General features: G+C 39.4%; 1 protein-coding gene across 3 annotated transcripts in view; it reads left to right on the forward strand.

The window, feature by feature from the left end:
- Positions 1-26,015, forward strand: part of PUDP (pseudouridine 5'-phosphatase) — a 72,928-nt gene extending 46,913 nt beyond the window's left edge. For 2 of the 3 annotated variants that reach the window (XM_064437382.1, XM_064437371.1), the window contains one exon: positions 25,612-26,015. In XM_064437382.1, the coding sequence (XP_064293452.1) occupies positions 25,612-25,788 (177 nt within the window). In that variant the 3' untranslated portion in view covers positions 25,789-26,015. Of the gene's footprint in view, positions 1-8,990; positions 9,062-25,611 lie in introns of all 3 variants that reach the window. The other variant, XM_064437389.1, reaches the window with a different exon arrangement.
- The last annotated feature ends 473 nt before the right edge of the window (positions 26,016-26,488 follow it).

Here is a 26,488-nt window from a genome sequence, read left to right on the forward strand (position 1 = left end):
GGGTCAGCATTGCTCCGCAGCTCTAGCTTCCGGTGCCTTTTGAGGTAGAAGACAGAATTTGGGCTTTCTCTTCAGAAGCCACTTGACTTTCTTGTTTGTACTGATGTAATTACAGTTCATTAATTAATTCAAATTAGGCAGTTGATGGATTAGAGCCAATAAAGTACTTCCTCTGCTGCCTGATTTGTTGGTGCCAACTCCTCTGTAGCCAGGAGGTTAGTACAGTGACTGAAGGCCTGGGCCGTTTGAGTGTTTCTGGTGTGTGTGTTTTCTTGTTGGGCTTTTTTGGTGGTAATTTCCTCGCTGCTTGCGGAGTGCCCTGTTGGAGTCCCTTGTCTGCAAGGTTGTGCTCCCTCAGCATTCCTGTGCTGCACAGTGGCCAACTTCCAAACTGAGCAGGGAAGACTCCCTTGGCAGCAGTGCATTGTGTGGTGGGGATGGCGCTCCCTGGGACATGATGGCACCGCTGAGCAGCTGGTTCGGTGTCACAAGAGCTTGAAACCACTGCTTCTATGTACACATGGCATGCTTAAGTTTGCAGTAAAAGCAGAGATTACTCCCTTGACAAATTTAGATTACATATGCGAGATTTTACTGTTACTGTACATGAGGTGATTGAGAGGTGAATGAAGAAGGTCACGTCATTTGCGTGCACCCAAATTAGTGTTCCGTGCAGACACACCCTTAACTGTTGAGAGTGGATAACAAACGAAATCTGAAAGGGTCATCCTATTGGCTTGAGAAGAGGATGTTTCCACCTGTCTGCCTTCTAACCAAGATGAGGTGCCAAATTCAGTAGGAACCTCACTCTCTGACTTTGTAGTTTTTTGAGAAACGAGGTTTTTGTTTTAATGTGTACATCCAAAATTGCCCAATCTCAACAGCTTGTGTGTATTTCTCAGGAAGTAAACATCTCTTGCAGTTGATCTTTTGTAAAGCATAATTGGAAAAGTAGTCCCAGCGCATTCCTAAAATGTGAAGAAAGAACGGCTCCATAGAGAACATCACAGCAACCTGGGACTTCTGTTTTCTTTTTAAAGCAGATCAGAAGAGAGGGTCACCCTTGTCTTCTCCACTGCGTGGAATACTTCCTCAAAAAAAGAAGAAAACAGCTTTTTGAGCACTCTTCAACCTGAGGAGTTCAGTCTTCCAGTTTCTGGGTTTCCTTGGGGATTGTCCTAGTTGCTACACGATACACCAGCTGTTTGTCAGGAAGGTTCTTGTCTAGAACTTCTTCCTGAATTCATAAAGGTTTTACTTCTGTTGCTCCGCAGTGTGACTGAAGACTTATTGTGATTTGAGTATGTAGTATGTGTTGTTGGCCTGGCTCTTGAATTCCTGCTACTGTGGGGCAGTGCAAAAAAATAAAAAGCATAACTCCTCGTTTTACATTCCGCCCCTCCCCGCAGGAGAAGCTATTGAGTACAGACAGACACTGGAGAAATTTCAAGGAATAAATTATTAATAAATTATACCTTTAAATTGCCTATTAGGCAATTTAAAGTAAGTAGGTATTGAACAATGTAGAGTTTTATGTGTTAAGACCTCCATCTTGAAATACTGCTAGAAGCTTACAGCTTGGGGTGCAAAGATCACGGCACTCTAGTGGAATGTGCTTCTTATGTGATATGCTGCTGGACAGTCTGTTGGCTGAATCATGCACCTTCCTCAGCTTCTAAATAGTCTAAGCATGTAGCCCTTATTTGTGTCTCTCACACTGGATGATGAAGTCTGTGATTATGAAGCTCAGCTTCCAGCTTCATAAGTGTAATGGACGTGGCTGTAGAGAGGAGAATGTGAGATATTTCACCACATCTAACAATCCAGGACTTCTGAAGATCTGCTATACACATGCACCTTTTCCCTAAATCCATAATAGCCTACTATTTTATATTTACAAGACAATTGAAGGAGACATTTATAAAATTGTTTTGTTTTGTTTTCAGTTATCATGCTCTCATGATTGATTTTCTTCCTCTGTCTTCTCCTGAGGCATGTGTGCTTGTGTGTGTGCATGCATGCACACACACACACACACACACACCCACACACCCCTGCCATGCTGGCAGTCTTTATTATATATTTGTGGAAGAAAAATGAGATGTTGCATGGCTTGAAAGTAATTTAGCTCTTAAGTGTTCCAGACATTGCCCTTGTTACTGCAGTGCATGTTTATTTATGGATGTATTTGTCTTATGGAGACGAAAAAAGTCATTGAAATTCCATGCAAAAAATAACCTCGCCAAGGTTTGCTTTCACTTAATGTATCTGATTGGAAGAGGAAAGAAGGATTATAATTGGTTCTTAGTCTTTGGGGTACCCTGCTTGGGGGGTGGGGAGGCAGGAATAATTTTTTTTCCTTGCATTTGTCTTGATAATGTATCAAGTAGCTGCTAAGGGACTTGATGAAATGTGATGCAGAATAATAAATTATGTTCTGCAGCCGCCTTTGCTTCTACGTGAGGTGAGTGTGTAAGCACAAAGAGACTGGTACACCTCCAAATCCTAAAACCATTATATTCAGATTAGCAGGTCACTGGAGATGCATTGCTAATTGTTTTAGGGAACTCATTCTGGGTATTATCACATATTAATTATGCATGATAAGTAGTAAAAAAGAGGGGGGAAAATCCTTCTTTTATGATAAATTGTTCACTGAGTTATCTTTTCTTTCTTTCAAGACCTTGAGCGTTTTTTTGAGACACTAAACAGAGCAGTCATTGAATAATTAGATTTTAATTAACAAGAATTTTCACCAAAAATGTTTTCAATGTCTTTTGGGTTATAGCAAGCATGAATAAATCCTCTTTCAAAAAGATCTAGTGCACTGATCCTCTGTATCTCAAGTTACCTTTGTAATCACCCCAGAGCTTGCTGTAACAATGTTTTTCAACAGTTTCAGGACAAAGAATGAAAACTGAAACAAGGAATTGCGTTGTTAGCAGTATTTTTATGGTTGCTCCTTTGTAAATTATTGTCATAGAGAGACCTCCAGAAACCTTTGAAAGACTAAGTTCAACTATGTGTTGCTTTAATGCACTAAGGCTGGGGAAGGAGAGTTCATTTGTTTGCTGCTTTTTGTTTTGTTTTGTTTTAAGTTACTTGCACTTGTGGAGATGCGGTTGTAGGTAATTTTCAGAGAGCTGGTATTTGTGACAGGGTTCTGCTTATTCTGATGCGTGGTAAAGAACTTGTAAGAGTCTTTTTTTGGCACAGTTGCAGAAAACGTACATACAGGACCATCAATTAACACTGACAAATTATTTATAGTCTAAACAGGGCAAAGCCTTTTGCTCAGGCTGATTGCCGTATCAGAAAATAAGTGCACTTACAAGATGATTACAAATTGTACTCTATAAAGTAATGTTTGAGAATTTCTTTTTATTATTATTGTGATAGACTGGTGGTATAAAGATAAAAGACCTTGTAGCACACACAAGAGCTGAAGGAGTGACAGCTTTATCTGCTACAAAAGGGTGCTTAACATTTCCATTCCAGCATCTCTTCATCTTAGAATAATAGCATGATTCAACACCAAGAAGGAAATGGTTCAAGTTAAGCTTCAGTAAGACTGAAGCAATTCTAATTTAAAGCAGAAAACAATTCCAAGCAGTGGTAGAAATGCTGACCTCCTATTCCATCAAAGAAAGCTTTTCTTTTTTGTCTAAACAGTAGTGAATATAGGAATTGCTGTTCATGCTCAGTTTCAGTGTCCATCTTATTTGGTACCATCTCTGATGACAGCTAACACCAGAGGTATTATAATATATAATATATATAATGGCTTTTTAGCTAGAGGGACTTAATTTGTGCACTTAAATTCTGTTGCTCCCGGGGAGGGGGGGGCGGTTATTTAGTAACCCTGTCATAGTATTTGGTTTTTGTCTTGAGGCTGATGACTACCTGGGACAACGAATTCTGTAAATCTTTTGCATATGTTCTGAATTTCTCACCTTTTAACTTCATTGAATGTTAGGGGTTTTTTTATGTTTCTAGTGAGAAAGGTAAGAAGCAATTGATCTGCCACTCAGTATTTTAAGTACTACTCATCACATCCCTTTTTATTTCTTGCCCTGTAGGTAAAACACTTCTGTTCAGACTCTCACCATCTGAAAGGGTTGTGGGTTTTTTCTGTTTTTTTTGGAGGGAGTGGTGGAGCGGGGGGATGTTTGTGGTTTTTTGGTTTGGTTTGGTTTGGTTTTTTTCTTTTGCTTACAAGCATTCTGATTGCATTTCTTCAGACCTTTCCTATGAACACATTTTAACATGGAATAATGTCTGTGGCATACAGTACGTAGTGTTCCAGATGAGACAGCATTATATATGTCTATTAATAAATACAGTATCACCCAAGCTCTGAACTTTTACTGAGCTGTCTACAGTGATGCCAGTGCTTAAACTGAATGTTACAAGATGTACCTGTCATTTATTTTTTCCAGCTAATGTGTACTGCTTACATTTCTTGACCATTTTATTTCATTTGACAATTGACTGCCCAGTAGACTACCTTGTCCCTCCAAGTTTCTTACAGATGTTTCTCATCCCAGCTAACCTGCATAACTTTGTATCATCAGCATATTTTACCAAGTATAGAGGTAAGGATTACTAGTCAATAATTCCTTGAGTTACACCAGAATTCTTTTAAAATGCATCTTCAACTACTTTCTAAAATAGTAGCATGGTAATGAGAAATGTTTTTTAATGTTAGTAACTCCTTCACAGTATAGTTGCTTCAAAGCCTCAGGGTCTTGCTGACTAGCAAAGACTAGCTGATGAGATTTCATCCATTACTGAAAGTATCTTGTTTTCCTCCGTTACGAAATTGTCCCCTTTCTCCTGAACAGATACCTGGTCACAGTGATCTGTTCAGCAGCTGTCTCCAGAACACGTTATTGCATCCTGCAGCTTCAGACTAAAGAGTGGAAACATTAGAGGTTGCAACCCATTGTCCTGAGCTTCAAAGCTGTTACAGACTCAAAATATTACTGCTTCAGAAAAAGTGCCGTGGGCAAAAAGCATAATAGTATGTAACTTATCTTACTGCTTTTCACTTTCAATAATGCAGTTATCCCAAGAGAATGCCAACAGAACCTTTTATTCTACGAAGAATGATCATGTTTCTTAGGTAGAAAGCATTTGCAGTTTTCAGATTAGCTATGATATATCCTTCAAAGATTGCATTCAGTTGTGAGTTTTTAATTTTTCAGGCAAAAAATTTTCATTGAGAATATTTTTTTTCTTAAACATCATCAAAAAGTGTTTGCAGTTATTCTAATGTTTTCCTCAGGAGATAATAATATTTTCTAATTATAGTAATAACTAGTACAATGGTCATATGATAACTTTGATGAAGAGTTATATTGTGTAAGGCAGGTGTTTGAAGTTTGGGAAGCTGGGAGTCCTGCAGTCAGGTGTTCTAGGAGTCAGGAATAATGCTATGACTTTACCATACTATGACTATTACTAGACCTGGGAATGCTCCTGAGGTTCCTCATGTTTTTGTGCCATGGCTGCTCACTGTGTACATCACATTTGTATTTAAGTACATATTAAACCCTGGGGGGGGAAGCATCAAATCCGTGTATACTGGATGATAGGCATGGAGCCTGCTCTGGACAACTGGCAAAGCATTGTGAAATACGTATAAACATCTAAGTCTATAAGAAGTATAGATGTAGCTTGTAGAAACTAATCACTCCCCACACATGCACGCTGATTGGCATTTATTTGATGAATGTTGTAGCTTTTTTAGTGAACAAGGTTCCAAGTTCCTGTTTCAGATTGCAAGCAAGTACCGTCCCTCCATTTTCCTCAGAGTTAAAGAGTTAACAGAGTTAATTTATGATAGAATTAGGAAGTGAATCAGCCAGTTCTGCATTAGCTTGCAGCTGTATTCTCTGCCACCCTGGTCCAACAAGGAGCAAAAGTGTTTTGAGCAAGACAAATTTCAGTTAATAGCTCAGCAATAAGAAGAGGAAGGAGTGAATGTACCAATGATTCCTGAAAGAGTGTATTTTTAAAGATACTGCCGAAGAAGGATGAAGAGTGTAGGCATGGAGATTGTACAAGGCACAGAGGTCAGCATAATATAAGACATACAGCTGAAAGTGGGAGAAAAAGATAAAGAACGCAATTAAGTGAAAGGATAGAAGATGTCTAGGGAGTAGAAGGAAATAAAAGCAAGACATACAGTAATTGTTGGTAAGATAATATAGGCCCTTGAAGGTGAAAATGAAAACTTGAATTTGTGACTGCATTAAGTAATCTATATAGCTTCATTATAAATTAAGAAGAGTTAATAGCGTGCAGTAGCACATTTGTCCTTCATGCTTTCCCAAACATTTTTTAGGGAGTGTAGATGAAGAGTGAGGAAACAGTAGATAAGTTAATGATGTATATACTGAAATAGTAAAAGGATTTACTTTTTTGAGGCTAAGCATTCTGTCTCAAGAGGATTGGTAGATGATGTGACAGGGCTAACATTACAGCAAAAACTCTTCAAACATTTAGGATCCTACATGTCTAAATTTAAAATCTCATTAAGATAGTGGAAAGAAGTCAGCTGCAAAAGTGTGCTTTGGCGTGTCTCTCAAAGTAAAGAGGTTTTCTTCAGAAACACTGATGTTGGAGTTTCATCTTCTATTCTGTCGTGCATTAGCTAGTAATTCTAAGGCATTTGGACAATTTATTACTGTCCCTTTCTCCTGTCACTTACTTTTTTCTTATCATCTTAGCAATCAATTGAAGAGCAAGTATGCTTGAAAGATGATAGTTGACTTTGAGTAGGCTGGTGGAAGTCTGTTTTACTGATATCTTACTATTTACAGCTCTTCTTTACAGCTGTGGTGTAAATCCATGACAGCCTTAAATTTCTTTAAGATGATTAATATTACGTGGAATAACTTTCTGCTTGTTTCTCTGATGTTTTGGGGAACTGATTTTGTTTTAAGAATACAGTGTTACTGAAGGATGAATAAAACGTTCCATAAGTCAATTATTCAGAAAAAGCCTTCAGTGTAGTTTCTCTCAGAAATTTTGAAATGTATCCATTCTTTGCAGGAACAATTCAGTCTCACCAGCTTTCACACCATTTTTAAAAAATCTGTGAATTGAGTCCTTAGCTTCTCTGTCTGAGTTGAGTATGTGATCTGGCTTTGTGTAAAGTGATTACCAGTAAGAGCTTCAGGCTCAACATCAGTCCAAGGATGAAGAAATCCATCACAGAATGCTGTATTTTAATAAAAGGATTTCAGTTACCCGGCAGTATGAAGACATAATAATGCTTGTGACATGCTGTGCTGTATTGCTTTAGGATCAAACTGAACATTGGAATAATAGCAGCATTGAGAAGAAAGGAAGAGTAGGGTGTCCAATTTGAGCATCTCTTTTTCTCCTATTGATTTCTATATTTAGCATAGTGTATGGTATGCCAGACCCTAGTTATAAAGACCTTCGAAAGAAACTACCTGGATTCCTGGTCTTACGTATTAGGAATCAAGACATAAACTTGCATAGAATTGGATAGATCCTAAGGAAGATCCACCACAGGATGCAGTTGTTAGGTTGTGTGACAAAAGCTCGTCTGCAGACCCATGAAAGGGCTCAGAGAGGCAATGGCAAGCGGGGGATCCCAAATCACACCCTGCCTGGCTGTTCCCAGGCCCACCACAGGAGCCATCAGCTCATCAGAGGCCTATCCCCACAAGGCCAGGGGAGCACAGAGTCCCAAAGGCAGACAGGAGCCCTGATTAAGGACTCAGAAGGAGGGACAACCTTTCTGGGCCCTCCCAGGGCTGTCCAGGAGATCAATCAAGGTTAATCATCCAGCCATGAGACCAATCAAGGTGGATCAACACTGGATCCCCTTTTGGACTGAGGGGAAATGCTCCCTGGGGCATGGCATACAGTATGGGATGTAGGGAAAGCATTTTGGGATTGTTCAGGATTTATTACGGGGAAATAGAGGGATAAGGGGATAAAAAAGGCTGGATGTGTGTAAATAGGTGACACGCTTGCCTGGCCATGGCCTTCTCCTGACCAGTGCAGTCTGTTCCGTCTTATCAAATTCTACTTCTAACTCTTTTTGTGGCTGAAGGGCATCTGTTCCTTGTGTGTGGCCAGCAACTGGAGTTAGACCCTGGGCCATGTGTCAGTGGTGCCAGCAGCTGGATGAAAACAAGTGCTAGTCCCTGGCGTGGGACCGCAGGTCACAGGGCCCCATGCATCTCCAGTGCCAGTGACTGGACTGAGTGTGGGCAAGTGTGCGAGCACTAGTGAAGAGCCACCTGAATGAGTCTGTGGGTTCATGTAAGTGCTGAGTGTCGCTGCCTTGATCTGTGTGGCTAGCCATGTATTTTTATGTATTATTTTTATGTATATTTATGTATGTGTTTGTGCGCATGCACCTGCTGGGGATACATTTTAGCCTAGCTACTGTTTGGTCCAGGGGGCATGTTGCAGCAGCTGCCTCCCTGCTCTCAGGCTACCAGATTAGGCCCTATTCCCAAAGAGCAGTAACGCATTCCCTGGGATCACATGTTTCTCTCCATGAAGGGAGACTGGATAACTGGTTCAGGTGTAGATGTTCCAGGTAGGTATCTTAGTCCTTCTGTTTCAGTCTCCTAATAAAAACCCTCCTTTCTAAACATCTCTCACAGCCATTTGAGCTCTTCCATCCTAGTTTCCATTTCTACTGTAGGATCTACAGTAGATCTACAGTATCATATCTTCTCCCATATTTTCTACTGCAGTTCTGTTGGGACAAGTCTTGCCCCATTTGTTCCCATCTGGGAACATCAGCTTATTCTACCCACTTTCCCTACCCCCTGACTCAGGAAGTGAGATGTCCTCATCATAGTCTAACCGTAGACTAAGAGGTCAAAAGATGTCTAAAGTTAATATTGATTATGTTATCATAGAATCATCTTAGTTTACGGTAAGAAAAATCTTTCAGTTGTTCAGATATCTGTTGATTTTGTTTTGTATTGCAGAGATGCCAGGAAGTGGAGTGTACAAGAAAGAAAACATTTCCCTTTGGCCTGGCAGGCACAGCTTCTTTTAGGTAATAGTTGCTCTAACATGCAGTACGTACAAAAGGTCAATATCCAGTTCTTTGAGGGATTGAAAAGTGAAGCAGAGAGATGCTTAATGATACTTAATACATTGTTTTAACTCTTTTGTAGAGTGATTATGGTTGGAATGAACCTTGCAAAGTAACTAATCCAACCTTCTAAGAGCAGGTCAATACTGAATTCAGACCAGGTTGCTCCAGGCTTGTCCAATCAGGTCTTAAAAGCCTTTGAGGGCGGAGACCACGCAGCTTCTCTGGGCAACATTTTCCAGCGCTTAATCGTTGCTGTGATTTTTTTTTTTTCCCCTTCTCTCCTTGTATCTCATCAGACAGAACCTCTCCTATTTCAATTTAGGATCATCATCTCATGTTCATAGTATGCGCCTTGGTAAAGAGGCTGTCTCCATCTTTTCATTAATGACCTCGGAGATACTGGGCAGCTGCTCTTTGGCCCTCCTGAAGTCTTCCCTGGGCTGAACAAGCCAAGCTCTTCTTCAGCATTTCCTTGTACGGCAAGTTTCTAGAAACCCAGCCATCTTGATGGCTCTCTGCTGGAATTCCTGAAGTTTATCAGCATCCTTCTGTTTTATTCTTTCCAAATTTTAATGACTAATAAACTTTTCAAACATAATCCTTGCATATTTGAGAATTTTGATACTAAATAGTGACAGAATTTCATAGTCAAGTTTCTGCTCAACAGATATATATTAAATTATGAGCCAAATAGCCTTCCACAAATATTCAGATTTCCTTGGAGTTGTCATTTTGTTCTGTGTTCAAAGATTTGAAGAGCATACAGAAACCTGATGCTTCTTTAACTTCAACTCATGGCTAGGAGGCTGCATAGCACAAAGCACACAAAGTAAACAGAGAGCTGTGGCCCTGTTCTTCTTCCCCTTCCCCTCTCATCCATATTACCCAAATGTGGGGGGTGATCGACATCGTCTCCTGGGCCGAGGCCATCCTCCTTTCAGTATCATGACTATCTTTAAACTGTTTCTCATTTCTATGCCCCAATTTGATTTTGTTCGATGTAAGTTAATGGTACCAAAGAATTTTTTCAGTAGAGGTAGTCACTGAAAAAGTCTGTTTTAATTTCTAACTTTAGACTTTTTATATCTTTGTGTAAGCAAGTTCATGAACGCTTCTTTTTGTTTCTCTTAGAATTTCTTTCTCTACCATGACTTTCTTCTTGCTTCAAGGAGAAGAAAAGGGACAGATTGTTTAAGGAAAATCTGGATTTTCTGTTTACAGAGCAATGAATGTTCTGAAATGAACTGCAATTGTATATGTTGTAAAATCGCTTTTGTTTGACAGGTTAATAAATCTCAATCGAAGGTCTGAATGACTAGACATATTAAAAGCTTGTGTTGCCTGACAAAAACAAACAAACCAAACAGCTTTTTGCGTTTCTTTATGAATACAGCAAAGGGCTCAGTACTATTCCAGCTGACTGTGGCTTTCATTTTATTTGCAAATGCCTTTATTTACGAGTCTTCTGCACAGTTTGGGGTTGATTTTTTTTGTTTTGTTGCAGAGAGCATAAAGAAAAATCACCTTAATTGGCAAAAAGTTAAAAATGCTGTGGTTCTTCAACAAGTATACATGTTCATGGTGCAGACTATGCAGTGACAAACCTTCTGTTGACTTCATAAGCTTTTCGCAGAATACTTTTGCTAGTATCAATAAGCTTATGAATTTTGGAGAACTTAAATCTATGTTTTCAAGCCTGTACCTGAGTTGATCCTTTGGATTCATCTGTTTTATCACTTTCATGCACAGACAAACGGGACAAATGTACCATATATTCCAGCTGCAACAACAGTCAACTAGAATATCTTTTCCTAAAAGGCTTGGGAGGCAGTATCATAAAAGTATTTAGGGCTTGGCTATTGATGTCATGATTAATTTTAAAAGCAGAAAATTATTTGTTAGTTGTTTAGAAACAGATTTTTAGTAGAATACAGAAGGACGCTGGGAAGAATAAAACCAAAAATCTGTCTCAATTTTTCCTGTGTGCCTTCTTCAGATTCAGCAGCAGTTTCTAGGATAGAAGCAGTTGGAGAAAACAGTAGGAAACTGGGTACAAATATCAGTGGTACACTGTACTGTGATACATAAATTCAGTCATGTTGGAGATACTTTAGTATCTATCAGCAATATCACATGGAAGTGTGGGATATGAATTACTGCTTATTTTGCTAAATCTGTTAGGAATTTTAGCAAGGATGTCACCCACTGATTTTTCCAATTAGATATCATTCAGACAGGCAAAGTGTATTGCATCTGTTTGAATTAGATCGAACATTTAACAATGAAATATCAGATAATGTAGAATTTAAGACTACTAACTTTGGTTTATCAATATCTTCCCAAAACATGTTTGATGCTATGCTGGTGGTACTTTTATATTGAATTTAAGAACATTTTAAGTTGTTGCCAAATCCCCATCACCCTGGGGGTTTGGTTCAGTCCTGACAAAGTGTCATGTAAGTTGCCTTTTTCTCCCCAACCCTTCCTGAATTACTGTTCTTGACATTTTACTACATTTGATTTTAGCTTTATAAATGCATGCAATTTTTTTTCTGTATAAAGATATATATCTGTATAGAGATACATGCAGATAGATATTTTAAACTACATATACTACATATATGCATTTGTATATAACAAATGTGTCAAATCCAGGAGCCCAATAGCAGCAAGGCTGCGGCTCCATGACCCCAAATCCAGCCAGGAGTGAGGCTGAGAACATACTCCCAGTAGTCACACGAGCACACACAGTGTCTACGATACGCACATATGCACCTGCATATGCCAGCCCTGCAGAACGGCGCAGCAGAAATGCTCAGCACTCACACAAGCACAGAGAGCACCAACAGCTTCATCCTGTTCCCCACGCTGTCTGATCAGGATGAAGGTCTGTTAGTGCAAAATATGTAGGTATGTGCAATGAGGATCCCTCCAGCAGCTGGCCTTAGGCACTCATGTAGCCCCAGATCTCAGTCTCCCCAGTTGTTGGCACCTGGTGGCATGAGCCCTCAAGGCCACTGCCCCACCCCAGCCCTCGGTGTGGATCCTTCTCCCCTTCCCCTTCCTCTCACCCACACCCACGCCGTGGACGGTTTAGACACAGCCCAGCCAGTGGTCTTGGATCCTTGTGCTCCCCCCATCACCTCTCACAGAGAGTCTCTCGTGCACACACAGATGGGTCTCTCGGACAGCCCCAGATGCCACAGTCTCTACAGCAGCTGGCCAGGGCTACCCTATGCCTACCCTGGTCCTCTAAGAGACAGCGCTCTTTGTGCTCTCACCTGTAGAGGCACACCTGGCTCCCGGGCCACTTCACCTACTTGCCAGTTAGTCCAGCATGCTCTTCACTAGCGCTCGCACGCTCACTTGCACACTCTCGCTGCAGGTGCTGCACTGTGGGCACGTGGGACCCTTGGTCCCATGGCAGGGCCAGCACAGAGATCTCCACGCACATGTGCATGCACAATAGTAAGCCATTGCCTAGGAAAACTGTCAGAAATAGAGTTTAATTAGAGGAGACAGAACAAGCTGCACTGGCTGGCACAGGCACAGAAAGGCACATGGACTGATGGCTGGCTAACACCCCACCAGCCCCCTCTGTTCCCCATTCCCATGGGGTGCCCCAACCTGTGGAGAGCCTCTCCTGCTGGCACATCTGGGTGGGTCTGGCCCAGCCCCAGGGCCCCCGTGGGCTCCTGTGTTACCAGGATTGGCTGGGCCAGGGGCCTCCACTGCCCTTGCAGTGCTGCTGGGGCTCCCCCTGCCCCTGGGCCTCCTTCGCCATCAGGCAGCACAGGGATGAGCTGCTAGTAGGCTGATGGTTGCTGTGGGGCCTGGCAACAGAGGGGCAGGGTGCGATTCAGGCTCCCCCACCTGCCCTTGTTGCTCCTGCTGTGCTTCTTCCTGTGTGCAAAGATGAGCACTTCTATTTCATAAACTAACGTATGTTGTATATGGATGTGCAAATATATATGTATTTCTAGATATGAAAATGTACAGATACCCCTCTGTAGAAACGTCGTTGGCAATTTTAACTGCTAATGCTCTATAGGTTCTCTTTGGACTTACTAGTAATGTGATGTTTCATAACCACAGAATATTTGGAAGGAAAGATCCTTATTAATTAAAAACTGACCACCTAAGCTGTGCTTCTTTCATCCAAGGAGGGTAGTTAGAAAGGCACCCAAAGCAGAAAAACTTTTTTAGTTGATAGGGAAGTAGGAGAACACGTGGGAGTGAAGAACATCGGCTGGCAGCCTGCGTGCTGCTACTGCTAAGCACAAGAACATCTGATTGAGAAAAGCAGTTAGAGTGTCATGAGCAACATCTTTGCTCTCCATCTAGATGCAAGATGCTGGTAATCTGAAGAAGCTCAAAATAACAATTGTCACTTGATTTTGTAAGATTTTCTTCCAGTTTCTTTTTTGTAACAAAATTAAAACTTGGCCTGGTTGAGCTTATAATGACAGTTGTTCTAGATAGAATAATTGTTTCTTTCTGGCTTTAACCCATTATCTCTTGATATTCCATAGAACTACTTGTTAAATTACTGCTTTACTTGTCAGTGAGGAGACTTTTCTCTGTGGCTTTGAAGGTATTGAAGTGTTTTATGTGCAGACGCAGGGTCAATGGAGAAAATAGAAGTTTTTGTGCCTTTTCTCACATTGTTTTCCTTGCTAAGACTAGAACTTACAAACCTTTGAAGAATACAAAACAGATGTGTTTAGCTACACCTTCAAGACCTGCAAACCTAGAACATATATCCCCAAGGCAGTTTTAATGGATGAGAAATTTCAGTCCTCGCTCATTAGACATATTTGCCATCTGATTTATAAATTTCCTCTATTCAGTAATGAATCTTACCTGTATCTCACTAGAAGTAGTTGAAATCGATTAGCAAAGTATTTAAATTTAATAGAGAGAGAAAACACTACAACTTCTAATCAGAAAAAAATAGGGGAAAAAATTACTTGAGATATTTCCTGTATACTGAATCATGCTGTTTGAGATTCTCTGCTTCTTCACCTGACAACCTGTCCTCCTTTTTTTTTTGTAGTCACAGCATATTTTACCTGGTAGCCAGAACCTTTCAATAGATTGCATGGCAGTGGTACTTTGTCACCTGGGCATACCTGCTGCAGTCTGGTTTCCCAAGGGAATCCTTATATACTGTCTGGGAGCTGAAGCTTCCAAGTTATCAGCAAAATGCTGCTGGTAGCACTCAGCTGCCTGTCAGTTTATCCAGATTCTTGGCAATACCTGTGGCAGCATCTATTTCTGAACTGATCATGCTGCTGTATTAGAGGTGGTTTCTTTCAGGTCATGTGTTGCGATGGTTAGAGCAATGTAAAATCCCTGTTTGTGATATGCCATGGTAGTCTTACTAATATATAAATATACATAATTTGATTTTAAAAAGGAGGGGTGGCCTGTGCTTAGGCAGAGATGACTTAGGTTTTTTTTTTCCCAAAATACGTATGTGTTATAGGCACGTTAACTCTCATTCAGGTGCTTGTTTGTAAGTTGACTGCAAGCATTTGCAGAGAACGAAATTTGCCTTTGACTTAATTGTGAAGAAACATGTCTATGTCAGTACTGGGTGACTGGGACACTTCCTAATGGTGTGGTTTATATTCTCAGCATAGGTTCTCTAATGGTCACTTAGCAATATATTTTGTCTGTAGTTTTTGCACATTTGTCATTCAAACCTTTAAATTTAGAAGTTCCCTTACAGTGCCATCTGTCTCTGCACCAGTGAGTGTGGCTGCACACTTCTGAACAGGAAAGAAAAGCAAATTGATTTCATACTCTCAGAAAAAAACGATAGTTATGATGGCTGGTGGACACTAAGTTAACCATAAGCCAGCCACGTGCCATTGCAGCAAAGGCGGCTGATGATGAGGAGTGTTGCCAGCAGGTTGAGGGAGGTGATCCTGCCCCTCTGCTCAGCACTGGTGAGGCCATACCTGGAGTACTGTGTCCAGTTCTGGGCTCCCCAGTACAACAGACACATGGAGCTACTGTAGAGGGTCCAGCAAAGGGCCACAGAGATGATTAAGGGACTTTTCCATCTCTCATATGAGGACAGGCTGAGAGAACTGGGACTGTATAGCTTGGAGAAGAGAAGACTCGGGGGGGGGGTCTTATTAACGTATAAACACCTGAAGGGAGGATACAAAGAGGGTGGAGCCAGGCTCTTTTCAGTGGTGCCTAGTGACAGGACCAGGGACAGTGGACATGAAGTGAAACACAGGAGGTTCCCTCTGAGCATCAGGAAACAATTTTTGGTGAGAGGGTGACCAAGCACTGGCACAGGTTGCCCAGACAGGTGGCAGTCTTCCTCCTTGGAGATACTCAAAACACTGTCTAGACCTGGTTCTGGGCAACTGGCTGTAAGTGTCCGTGCTCAAGCAGGGGACTGGACCAGGTGACCTCCAGAGGTCCCTTCCAACCTCAGTAATCCTGTGATTCTGTGAATCCATACAAGATTTATGTAGCATTTGCTTATTTTCTATGTGAGTTTGTATGTATATTATGTGTGGGCATCTGTGATCCATAACATAGTAGCACAATAACATGGCAGCAAGCTTTAGAGTAACAATTCCAACCATCACAGAGAAATGGACACATTTAGTTTAAATGGCAAATTAACCCTCATACCTTTTCTAAAGACTCACTCAAACTGTTTAAGGTCAGCAAATGCAGTAACTTCAGATCAGTGGGTTTGTTAGGTAAGTGCTGATTCTTATTTTTAATATAAAATATTTATTGTGTTGGATGAGCAAATAGTTTTCACTTAAGCATATGGCCTGTGGCAGTGTTTTGAGGGCTTTTCCCATGAGAGGTTGATTTACAGGCAGATAAGTGGTATTTTTCCTTTTATATATGTCTGTCATCTGTCAGCTTTATACCCTATTGACAGCTGGATATTACTTCTGATTGAAATATACAGAAGAGAGGGTTTTAAAATACAAATGATATTAAGAAAAAGTTGATGAAAACTCAGAAATTATAAATTGCTTGTTTGAAGAACAGAGTACCTGAAAGAAGTTACTCATGGCAGAAGTTGTGTGACAAGCGTAGTTAGTTGCTGATACCATGGCTGGTGATTCCCAGACTAATACTAATGTTAAGCCAGTGTCATGGTTCTGTTAATTGCTAATCTAATATATATTAAACTGAATAAGCCTTAGGCCACAGAGAAAGAGACTATCTGAATAAAGACTGTATATACACCATATATTTATACACATGCATACATACACAGCATGTTTTCCTGTTTTTGTTCATTGTTTACACTGAAACATTCACTTACATCTTAACGCCCCTTATTCCTTTCACTGAAAATGGCCTGTTATTCTGCCTGTAAGCATGCTCGAGTCAAAATAAGAACCGATAGCCTTTGGTTGAGGTGACTAGTAGCATCCTCTTATCTGGTGGAGCTGGTCTAATAGAAAAATAGGGATAGCTTGATAACTGTGGGTCATCAATGCATTTTTAAAAAAGTGTTTCCATGCAGTGTTTGAAATAGCTAGATTATATTATTAGGGGAATTTTGACAGAAGTGTCTTGACATGCATTGCCACAGGAGATTAAGACTTAAATAACTTTCTACATATAAATTCATTTTTAAAGCATGTTAATTTTCATATTTATAGAAATATTTGAACTTGGAGTTTACAGTGGGAAAATTTTTTTAGAGGAGTAGTCTGTTTTAATGATTTAATCGCGTAAAACTGCTTGATATTCACAGGCTTTCCGTCTTACAGTTTTCATAGCTTGCAATACCTGGACAATTATTGCTTTCCTAAAATAAACACAGCAACCTGATAAAAACAAGCTAGAGATTAATGTGAAAGAGATTACTTCTCTACTGAACTCTTAAAAAAATAATTTGATGTTTTCTTTTAACTTTCCTCTTATTCTTAATACTTTTTTTTTAAGGATAATAATGGTATCAATCTAGTAGATCTTGCTGTGCACTTAAAGTTAATCCCTCATTCAGGGTTAGGAGAGTGATCTCCATTGAATTAAGTATTTCTCATAATAAATAGATGAAAAGGGGTATATCATACATCGTATATGTAGAAGTATGGTGTTTATTATTAATTCTGTTACTTTTGATGGTAGATTTCATGTTCTTTAGAAATACTGTCTTTAGCACACAGGAATACTTTCTGAGGTAGAGAAAATGTTGTAAGAAATTTGGAGTTCTGAGCTCTGTTTGCCTGCACAGTCAAAGCAGCTTTCACAACTAAGAGACTGAGAAATCATCTTTTGAAATCATGAGGGCAGTTACTTAAATAGATCTGATGATCAGTGTAATAAGGCATTTCATTTCAGATGTGGTATTTTTAGATTGCTATGGCAAAATAAATTTTGGAATTGCAACGTTCATAACCGTAATCCCATGCCACAGTTGGGCTTGTGTTGAAAGAGCAGGTTCTGCAAAACTTTGCACAACCATTTTGTTGTTTTACACATACAGACTGCTTTAGGCAAACGCAAGGCATGCCAGGAGTAGGACTAGTATGAAGGGATGAAGCCTTCTATTATTTAAACACTGCCCAAAAAGGAGGATTTATGTTCCTCTTCAGTCTTCCTGTTCACTCCCAGCTGTTTCGTGGTTGTTCTCCAGTTTATGAGCCTAATAGGAGAATAGTTTTCTATTAGGTTACAGAGTTGATTCACGGAAGGGCGCACAAACGCAACATTCATCACTAGGAGACGGAAGCATACACCGGTTAACAGGAGATTAGAGAAAAAGAAGGAAGAAGCCATCTCTCATTGGCAGCAAGCTAATGGTTTGGCTCAGCTGCTTTTGAAACTACCTCCTAGGAACAGGTTAGGAGCCTGATTAGGAGAAAATTGTCTAATTTGGTCACTTTTGCTTTTGTCTTAAACTTGTACATGGAATTTAATCTAATGGTATATGATGGAAATTCAATAAATTGAAGCATATACTATCCTTGCAGAGATGTAACAGACTAATTTTATAAAATGTTGCTACTATTGCTATTTTACAAGTTCATACTTTAGTGGAAATAGTACTTTGAATATCAATGAGTTCAAAAGAAAACATTGAAGTAATTCTGTTTTAGCAAGCATCCCCTAAAATGACCCAGAGTCAAACCTTTGAACTCTTGTGTTTCAAAATCCGAAGCTTCACAGGTTTGTATCCCTTTATGGTGTTAATTTATTTCCTTTTTCAAAACAGTGTTTTTATTTTAGATTCTAATGGTTCTTGCTAGCGCTGATTATCTTTAGTTTATTCCTCTTCTTTGGCTTTTCCATTTCTTTAACCCTCTTATGAGGTGTGACTATCTCCAAGATACTATATTTTTTAAAGATTTTAGGAATTCTTGGGTCTGGTTTGTACTGGAGTAAAACCAGGTTTTAATTCCCTGCTGTTGTTCTCTTGTTTTTTGTGAAGCCAGTACTATTAAGTTATTCTTCCAAGCAATGTCATAAAAAATGGTTTATTTTTTTCTTTTATAAGTTACAAAAGCCGATTTCCAACAGAAGGTCTTTACGATTCAGTTCACGTTTACTGAAATTCAACAAATTAGAAGTTAGTATTTTTTCCAACTTACTTTTGTCCTTCGCTGTCCACCTTCCTCTTAGAAAATCTATATTGAGAACAAAGAGTTGCCATTTTTAGTATTTGTTTCCTGTAGTTGAAATATGAAGTAAATTGTAATTAGAATTTTGTTAGTGTTTTGTTTGTTCTACTTAAAGGTGCTAGTTTGTGGCTTCGTGCTTCGAGTTTTATGCTATTAATCTTAAATATTCTCTAAAAGATAACTTTCAGCTGTTTGAAGTTTGAAAGAAAACCGCTTTTGTCCCTGGCCCTGAAGAGTTAAAGTGCAACACAGCTACATCTCACCTAGTCACTCCAGACCAGTGACACTGTGTTGTGTACAGTTCAATGAGAAGCTTGTACTGAATAGAAAAAAAGACCTTTTCCATGACTTTTTTTCACTCCCAATTAAAACCTGTTTAAAGGTGAATGCTACTTTTCACCCTTTCTTTCTTTCTTTGTTTCTTTCTTTCCTGAAGAAATTAGGAAATTACTTTCTGTCTGAAGCATATGTGGGTTGTTATTAACACTTTTGTCAAAGATTATGCAATAATTAACATGATGTTTAGATCAGATTAAGGTACATTTCTATATGCAGGCTGGTGTTCCTGTGTGGGAAAGTAACTCTGGTCAAGGAGACATTATAGAACAAAAAGAAACTATTAGCAAAAAATTGTACCGCTTGAAAAAATTGGATTGCTCCATGAGAATCCGCTGCCTTCTGCAGCTCCTGCTGAGTTGGTTATAGGCAAGCAATGGTGTCCAGCTACACAAAACAGGCAGGGTACCTGCCATCGTCAGCCTACTGTGCTGCACCTGCAACTTTGTAGACATTCCCTGAGGCAAAAAAATCATTGCGTTTATTCAGGGAATACTTTTGATACGTACTCCCAGTTTCAGTTTGATACTTGGAATTTGGATTCATCAAACAGCTCCTCCTTTGGATGTATCTGGTTTGTCTCTCTGATGTGTTTGCTCATGAAATGGGGCCAACCTCTTTCCCAAGGTGCAGGGTGATCGTGCAGTAGGCAACATGCACAAGCTAGAACACAAGAAACTCCTCCTAGATGCTCAGAAAACCATTTTCACCATAGGGATGGTGAAATACAAGAGCACATTGCCCAGGAGGTATGTGGAATCTGCATCCTTGAAGATACTCAAAGCTCACCTGGTCAAGGCCCCGAGCAGCCTGCTCGGGCTGGACATGCATTGAGTAAGGGTTGTTTCTAAATGGCCTCCAGGGATCCCTTCCAGTGTAAATTATCCTGTGGTTCTGAGCTCTGCAGGCAAGATGCAGTTACTTGAACATGTTGTGTATTACATGTCAAGAAAGTAAGTGGTTATAGTAAAGCTATTTCTGTGTGGAAGGGAAGGCAGTACCAATTAACTATTTCATTGCACAGAATTCTTTTTTAGGCCATTTTTAGAGATAAGTGGCATAAAAATACAGCATGCTACGCAGTATGAGTAGCCTCAGTAGAGAGCATCTTGAGTATTTGCCTTGTGTTCTCCATAAAAGAACAATACTCTTCTATGGCTAATCCAAGCTGCAGTTGATTGAGTTAGATTTCTGCTGCCAGGATAATTGGACACTGTTTCAGAAATGCCTGGGAATTTCTTGAGGCCTGTAACACAAGTTGCCATACAAAGTTCCCAGTGTGCTGTCCTCTAAACACACAGTCCTCTGTGAAAAGAGTGCTCCAGCCATCCGGAATGATCAGAGTAACCCCGCATGTAAATGTGACCTTCTCCCTGCCTCACAGAGCCGCTGTGTCTGGGTCCGACTGTCACTCACAGAAGCACTTTCTTTGACTTGATCGAGTCTTAGAAACAAGCAAGAAATTTGAAATTTCTCCTCCTTTTTCCCTGTCCAAACCAGTCTACTCCTTCTGGCCCACCTTAACATAACATCCTGTGAACTGATTTGTGAGAGAGTAGGTGCTCGTGTGGGCTGAAATGTAAAGTGTCATTTTTGCAAGAGCTGGAAATGCAGAGTGATCTAATTATGTGCAGATGTAACGCCTTTCCTTTTCATTTTTTTAAGTTATGCTAGTGATTTTTTGTTTTATCTTATAAGTCTCCTGGTAAATAATTTGATTCCTGTACTGGTCTGCAATGTACTTCTAGTAGCGAGTTAATAAAAATCTGAATTAAAAAGCATATGTGCGTACAATTACCAAACAGTTCTTAATATGAATCATTGAATCATAAAGAATGGTGGCTGGTAGTTAGTATTCTGGATACTCTGATGCTTAATTCATTTGATTATAAGTTTCCAGCTTGTTTATTCATTTGTTATAGCATTTAAAAACATCTTGGCTTACTTCTCATTTTCCTTAATGGAACTAAGTCATGGGGCTGTAAGCTGCACGACTTTCTTAAACAGCATATTTAGTATGATTCTCTTATCCCTGGCTAGTCAAATCGGTATATGTCCTTAAAATAAAATGAAATTACATTCATTATTGCTATTGACTCTTTTTCTGGAAAGACTGTAAGTTCAAAGATTAGGAGAGAAACATTAATCAAGTCATTTCATTATTTTTTTTTGTTAATTCTTCATTGAGTTAACACAGTGGGAGGCCAAAATTGCAAATACTGTAGCTGCTTAGAATGCATTTATTCAATAATGTTTAAGTAACTCTGGTGGTAAATGGGTCACCCATAAATACATTTTCCCCTTGTTTCTAGATACTTTGTATATCAAAGCATAGGAGGAAAGAAAACAAAAGTTACCTAAAAAATAGCCCAGCATCCATGTTATGACATATTAGTGAAGTTGTTGATGTTTCCTCTCTCTTTGTGTGAATTTTCATGACCTCCCATAAATCATAAACAGTGCCTTTTCAGTATCTCAATATTTTGAAAGGGATATAGATGGGTCTTTGTTGTATTTTGAATTATATTACGGTTATTGAAAATCCCTGGGTCACTCACACTGGTAACACAGTTGGTCTGTAGTGGAGCTTTTTGAAAATTTGTTATAAAACAGTAAATTGTAGTGCTTAATATGCAGATGAGTTCTATGTGTATAAATTATGCTGTCTTTAGTTTCATCCTTCATTCTGTTTTAGAGTTGATAACAGTAGTGTCGTATGTAGTCAAGAATATTTGTCTGATAAGCACTCCCTGTGCATATATATTCTGTTCACAGGTTTTTCAAAATCTTAATTTCAAAACTGATTTTAACCTTTTGTCCTTGCAGACTTCTTGGTTATCACTAATAGCAATAACACTTATAGATATACCTGTTAGTTACATAAATATTCCATCCAGACATTTATAGTATGTAGGTTGGAGAGGGCCTGCTGTATATACCAAGGGGCTAAATAACACTCTTCTCTTATATTCTTAAATTCCGTGTAGGAAGATGAGGAAATGAGATGATGCAGTGATTTTATTATTTCTTCCTTTGGTTAAGTGTTAATTTTTGTTTTACTAGATTCATAGAGTGAAAGATAAATTCGTAGGCTTTATTACTTTACTTTTTTAAGCATCTAGTTCATTCCAAAGTGAAAACTGTCCTATATTAGCATGACCTTTTGAGAGATCTCATAGCAGTAGTATTGATCAGTGACACAAGTTTTAGAAATAATGCAGAGAAGCAGCCAGAATCTCAGCTGAAGTCTGTATAAATCTCATCTGTCTCTCAGTTGGAGCGATGCTGATGTTGCAATACTTATGCAAAGTCGGAAGAACTTGGCTGCTTTCATATCTCTAAATTTAGTATGTGGGTGGGCTGGGACAGTGAACAGTTTATAACATCTCTGTGCAGCAAAGTTAATAAATCCATTTTGTATGCGAACCTCTAAACTTTTTGTCATCCATTAAAAATGTTGCTGTGCTGTTGACAATAAGTGTCAGTAGCAAGAAAGACTAGAGGAAGACCTAGTACACTTATTTCCTGTAACATTGAAGCCACTGGAATTATGGGTCATTTGCCTGGCTTCTTTTGTAATTAAGAATTTTAATTGCTTCTAGTTCCAGGGAATTATTTAAGCTTTTCAATATGTATATTGCCTTCTGTAATCATTGGCTCCTTTCGGAACAGTAAGCTTAGTGACATCATGGAAGTCAATTAGGTCTTTCAAGGCAGAGCAGTGAAGTACCTTTCTTTGTATGGGATGGATTAGAAAAGGCTTCTGAAAGGCCTTAATAATGCTGTTCTGTGCAATATTTAAACTTACTCTTCAAAAGGCAAAGACTGTCAGCATTTCATTTACTGTCCTCAGAGTGCTTAGGGTCACAAACTAAGGTACTGTTAAGAACAAAACCTATAGGCAGAACCACGCTTCCATTCTAATAGCAATTGTTCCAAGCTTTTCAGGATCAGCTGGTTACATATTTGTAGTTAGTAATAGTGATAATGATCAATGTTTGAAAATATCACATTGTTCAAACTGGAATTCAATGACTGTACAAAGGAAATGAGCACTAAAGAGATTGATGTGATTCCGTTGGCTCACTAAAAATCATTAATTTGTACTTTATTACATGCAAGGTAGAAAGCACCTTTTACTTGCTCTTGGCAGACACCAATTGGTTGCTGACACGTTGATGGGCAAGAATCAATATTTTTAAAAGAAAAGAAAGCAGAAAGAAAGTGTTCATTCCATCTTCCTCTTCCAGTCATTGATATAGAGGGGTATATATAGTGCAGACATTTAATTCATGAAGTTCCACAAGGCCAGGTGCAAGGTCCTGCACATGGGTCAGGGCAATCCCAAGCACAAATACAGGCTGGGCAGAGAATCAATTAAAAGCAGCCCTGAGGAGAAGGACTTGGGGGTGTTGGTTGATGAGAAGCTCAGCATGACCCGACAATGTGTGCTCACAGCCCAGAAAGCCAGCCATATCCTGGGCTGCATCAAAAGAAGCATGACCAGCAGGTCAAGGGAGGTGATACTCCCCCTCTACTCTGTTCTCATGAGACCCCACCTGGAGTGCTGCATTCAGCTCTGGGGCCCTCAACATAAGAAGGACATGGACCTGTTGCAGCGAGTCCAGAGGAGGTCCATGAAGATGATCCGAGGGCTGGAGCAGCTCTCCTATGAAGACAGGCTGAGAGAGTTTGGGTTGTTCAGCCTGGAGAAGAGAACACTCTGAGGAGGTCTTATAGCAGCCTTCCAATACCCGAAGGGTGCCTACAAGACAGCTGGATAGGGACTTTTTACAAGGGCATGTAGTGATAGGACAAGGGGTAATGGCTTTAAACTGAGAGGGTAGATGTAGATTAGATTTAAGGAAGAAAGTCTTCACTCTGAGGGTGGTGAGGCACTGGAACAGGTTGCCCAGAGAAGTTGAGGATGCCCCATCCCTGGCAGTGTTCAAAGCCAGGTTGGATGGGGCTTTGAGCAACCTGGTCTAGTGGAAGGTGTCCAGGGCAGGTTGGGACTAGATGATCTTTAAGGTCCCTTCCAACCCAAACCATTCTACATCTTGCAAAAATGTTTTCCTTGAACATAATAAGGTTTCTGCAGGTTGCAACTTGGTTCTCTTAGAGCACAGCCAGAACAGACAAGCATTGTACATGCCTACCCTGATGAAATGGTTGTGTGTTAGAAAGCATAGAAGAGTCAATATGCTGTTGTGTGTTCTCCCAGTCTGGATTCAGTCAAAAGTTTAACTAAGTTTAGCAAGTCATTACTCTTACCCATTCACTATTAGTTGCCACAGTCTATTGTGTTGTGAAGAAAGGATAAGAAAATCCATCCTGGGTATGTAGGAAGGGATTTGGTAGATCGATAAAGACTGTAGAGAAGGGCTTAATATATAGAAGAGAAATTTGTGATAAGACAGAGTTACACTGTCTGATGGGTGTGGGGAAAAGTGCACTAACCATCCCAACATCTGTGTTGAATTACTGAAATTAGTTGTGGCAGTAATTTTGGTATTATTAGTAGTAGCAGTGCTAATGCTATTGATAATTAATGCAGTCTGAATTGCAGAAGTGATAGAAACCACTTACCAGTGTAGGTCAGAATTTTTCAAATGGTTGGATGCCAAGGATTGCTTTGGATTGTCAATACCAAAAATCCAGACTCAAGACTGGGCAATGTCAAGAGGAGATGCTTCATTGTATACATTCTGGAATGAACTCCAGAGGCATTACCTGTTATTGTATAAAAGTTCACACTAGATAATTTGTTGTATACTTATTTATTTTATATATTTATTATTCAAAACTCTGGTGTTAAATTACAAAATTAATGCAAATAATGTATTGACTATTTTTAACAAATTTGCTTCTAAACTGCAATCTCAAATGATTGTGACTGTTGTAAGACATGGATCTTTTACCTGACTAAACTGTTTCTTCTCTAAAAGTACCCTTCCAGTATAATTGCTGAATTTCCTTCTCACCATTGCTTTGGAGGAATTAAGCAAACAGAGCATGAATTCAACAGCACTCTTCTGATAAGTGACTTCTGTCTTACTTTCCCCTCATCCGAAGTCCTAATATTGACCTAGGTAATATAGTTTCCCCCATCTTGTGTATGTAGAAAAAGCCACACCTGTAAGTGAAAGCACTGCTTTTACCATTTTGCAGGTTGTAAAGTTGGTCTTGTAGAGTTAAATTGCCTGCTTATAAAGGTATTTAAGCACTTGCTTAACTTTACTTTAAGCTTGGGCTTAAACCCATCCCTGTAAAAACAGTAATTTAGGAACATCTGGATAACCAGTTGCTGGGATTTAAGTATGTGTGTTCATGTTTTTTTGAATTGAAATGAATTTAAGGTTAATTACCATGCAGATGTTCAAACTGAGAGGTTTGCCCTTGTTCTAATTAGGGGTGTCTAAGCCAGGAAGTGAATTTATCTTTCCTACTAAGTTTTATGCGGCATCATTTTCTCTTTTAAAACAAAAAATTAGAAGTTCCTAGTAACATTATTCTTTAATTTTTTCTCCTCACCTCCTCTTTTCTCAGTGTCTTGTGTTTGAAGATTCACCACTTGGAGTCAAAGGAGCCCTGGCAGCAGGAATGCAAGTGGTTATGATTCCAGATGAAAAATTAAATCCGGATCTCAAAAAGGACGCAACACTACTGCTGAGCTCCATGGAGGATTTCAAACCAGAACTGTTTGGTTTACCAGCATATGATTAATGCCTAATGGCTATGAACATGCACTTGCCTGGAGGTCGGTAAAGTGGAATGAAATTCTGTTACAGTTTTATGATTGTTTTGCATCTTTTCCTCTCTTCCTCAAAACTAGAGCACAAAAATGTTGTTAACACCAAGTCTTCCACAAAGTACCTTTGAAAATTGACTGGATTGTTAATGATTTGTCCTTGTGATAAATGCTAAATTAAAGCAGCATTTCATCTTGTAAAGTGAGTCCAGCCTTGTTCCCTGCATATCATAATGTTTTCTGGGTATATTATGAAACTGTTTAGAGAATTTATTGTAACCGCATTGGAAGCTTCTTGATCTGTTTCCACTTGAGTGACTTACTCTTTAGATCTTAACCATAAATCTGTTCTGGATTGGCTTTTATACCATTACATTTTTTTTTATAAAGTTATCGCTATCAACTTGTTTATCCATTTCCTCATCCTGTACTTGCCCACCTATTCCCCTTTGTATCATGTTGTCTCTTTTTTTTTCCAGTTATTTGCAGGGTTTTTGTTGTTCTTTCTGTGTTTTCTTATTTTGTTTTCTTCTTGGGGGTTGAATGAGATGACTCCCAGAGGTCCCTTACAACCTCTGTTATTCTATAATTCTGTCACTATCTTTTTTGGCACGGTGATCGCCTGCTAGGAGCTATGCAAGGTTATGTGATCCTACAGTTCAACCAAAATGCTCT

The sequence above is a fragment of the Phalacrocorax carbo genome, chromosome 1, assembly GCF_963921805.1.
Source record: "Phalacrocorax carbo chromosome 1, bPhaCar2.1, whole genome shotgun sequence".
NCBI lineage: Eukaryota > Metazoa > Chordata > Aves > Suliformes > Phalacrocoracidae > Phalacrocorax > Phalacrocorax carbo.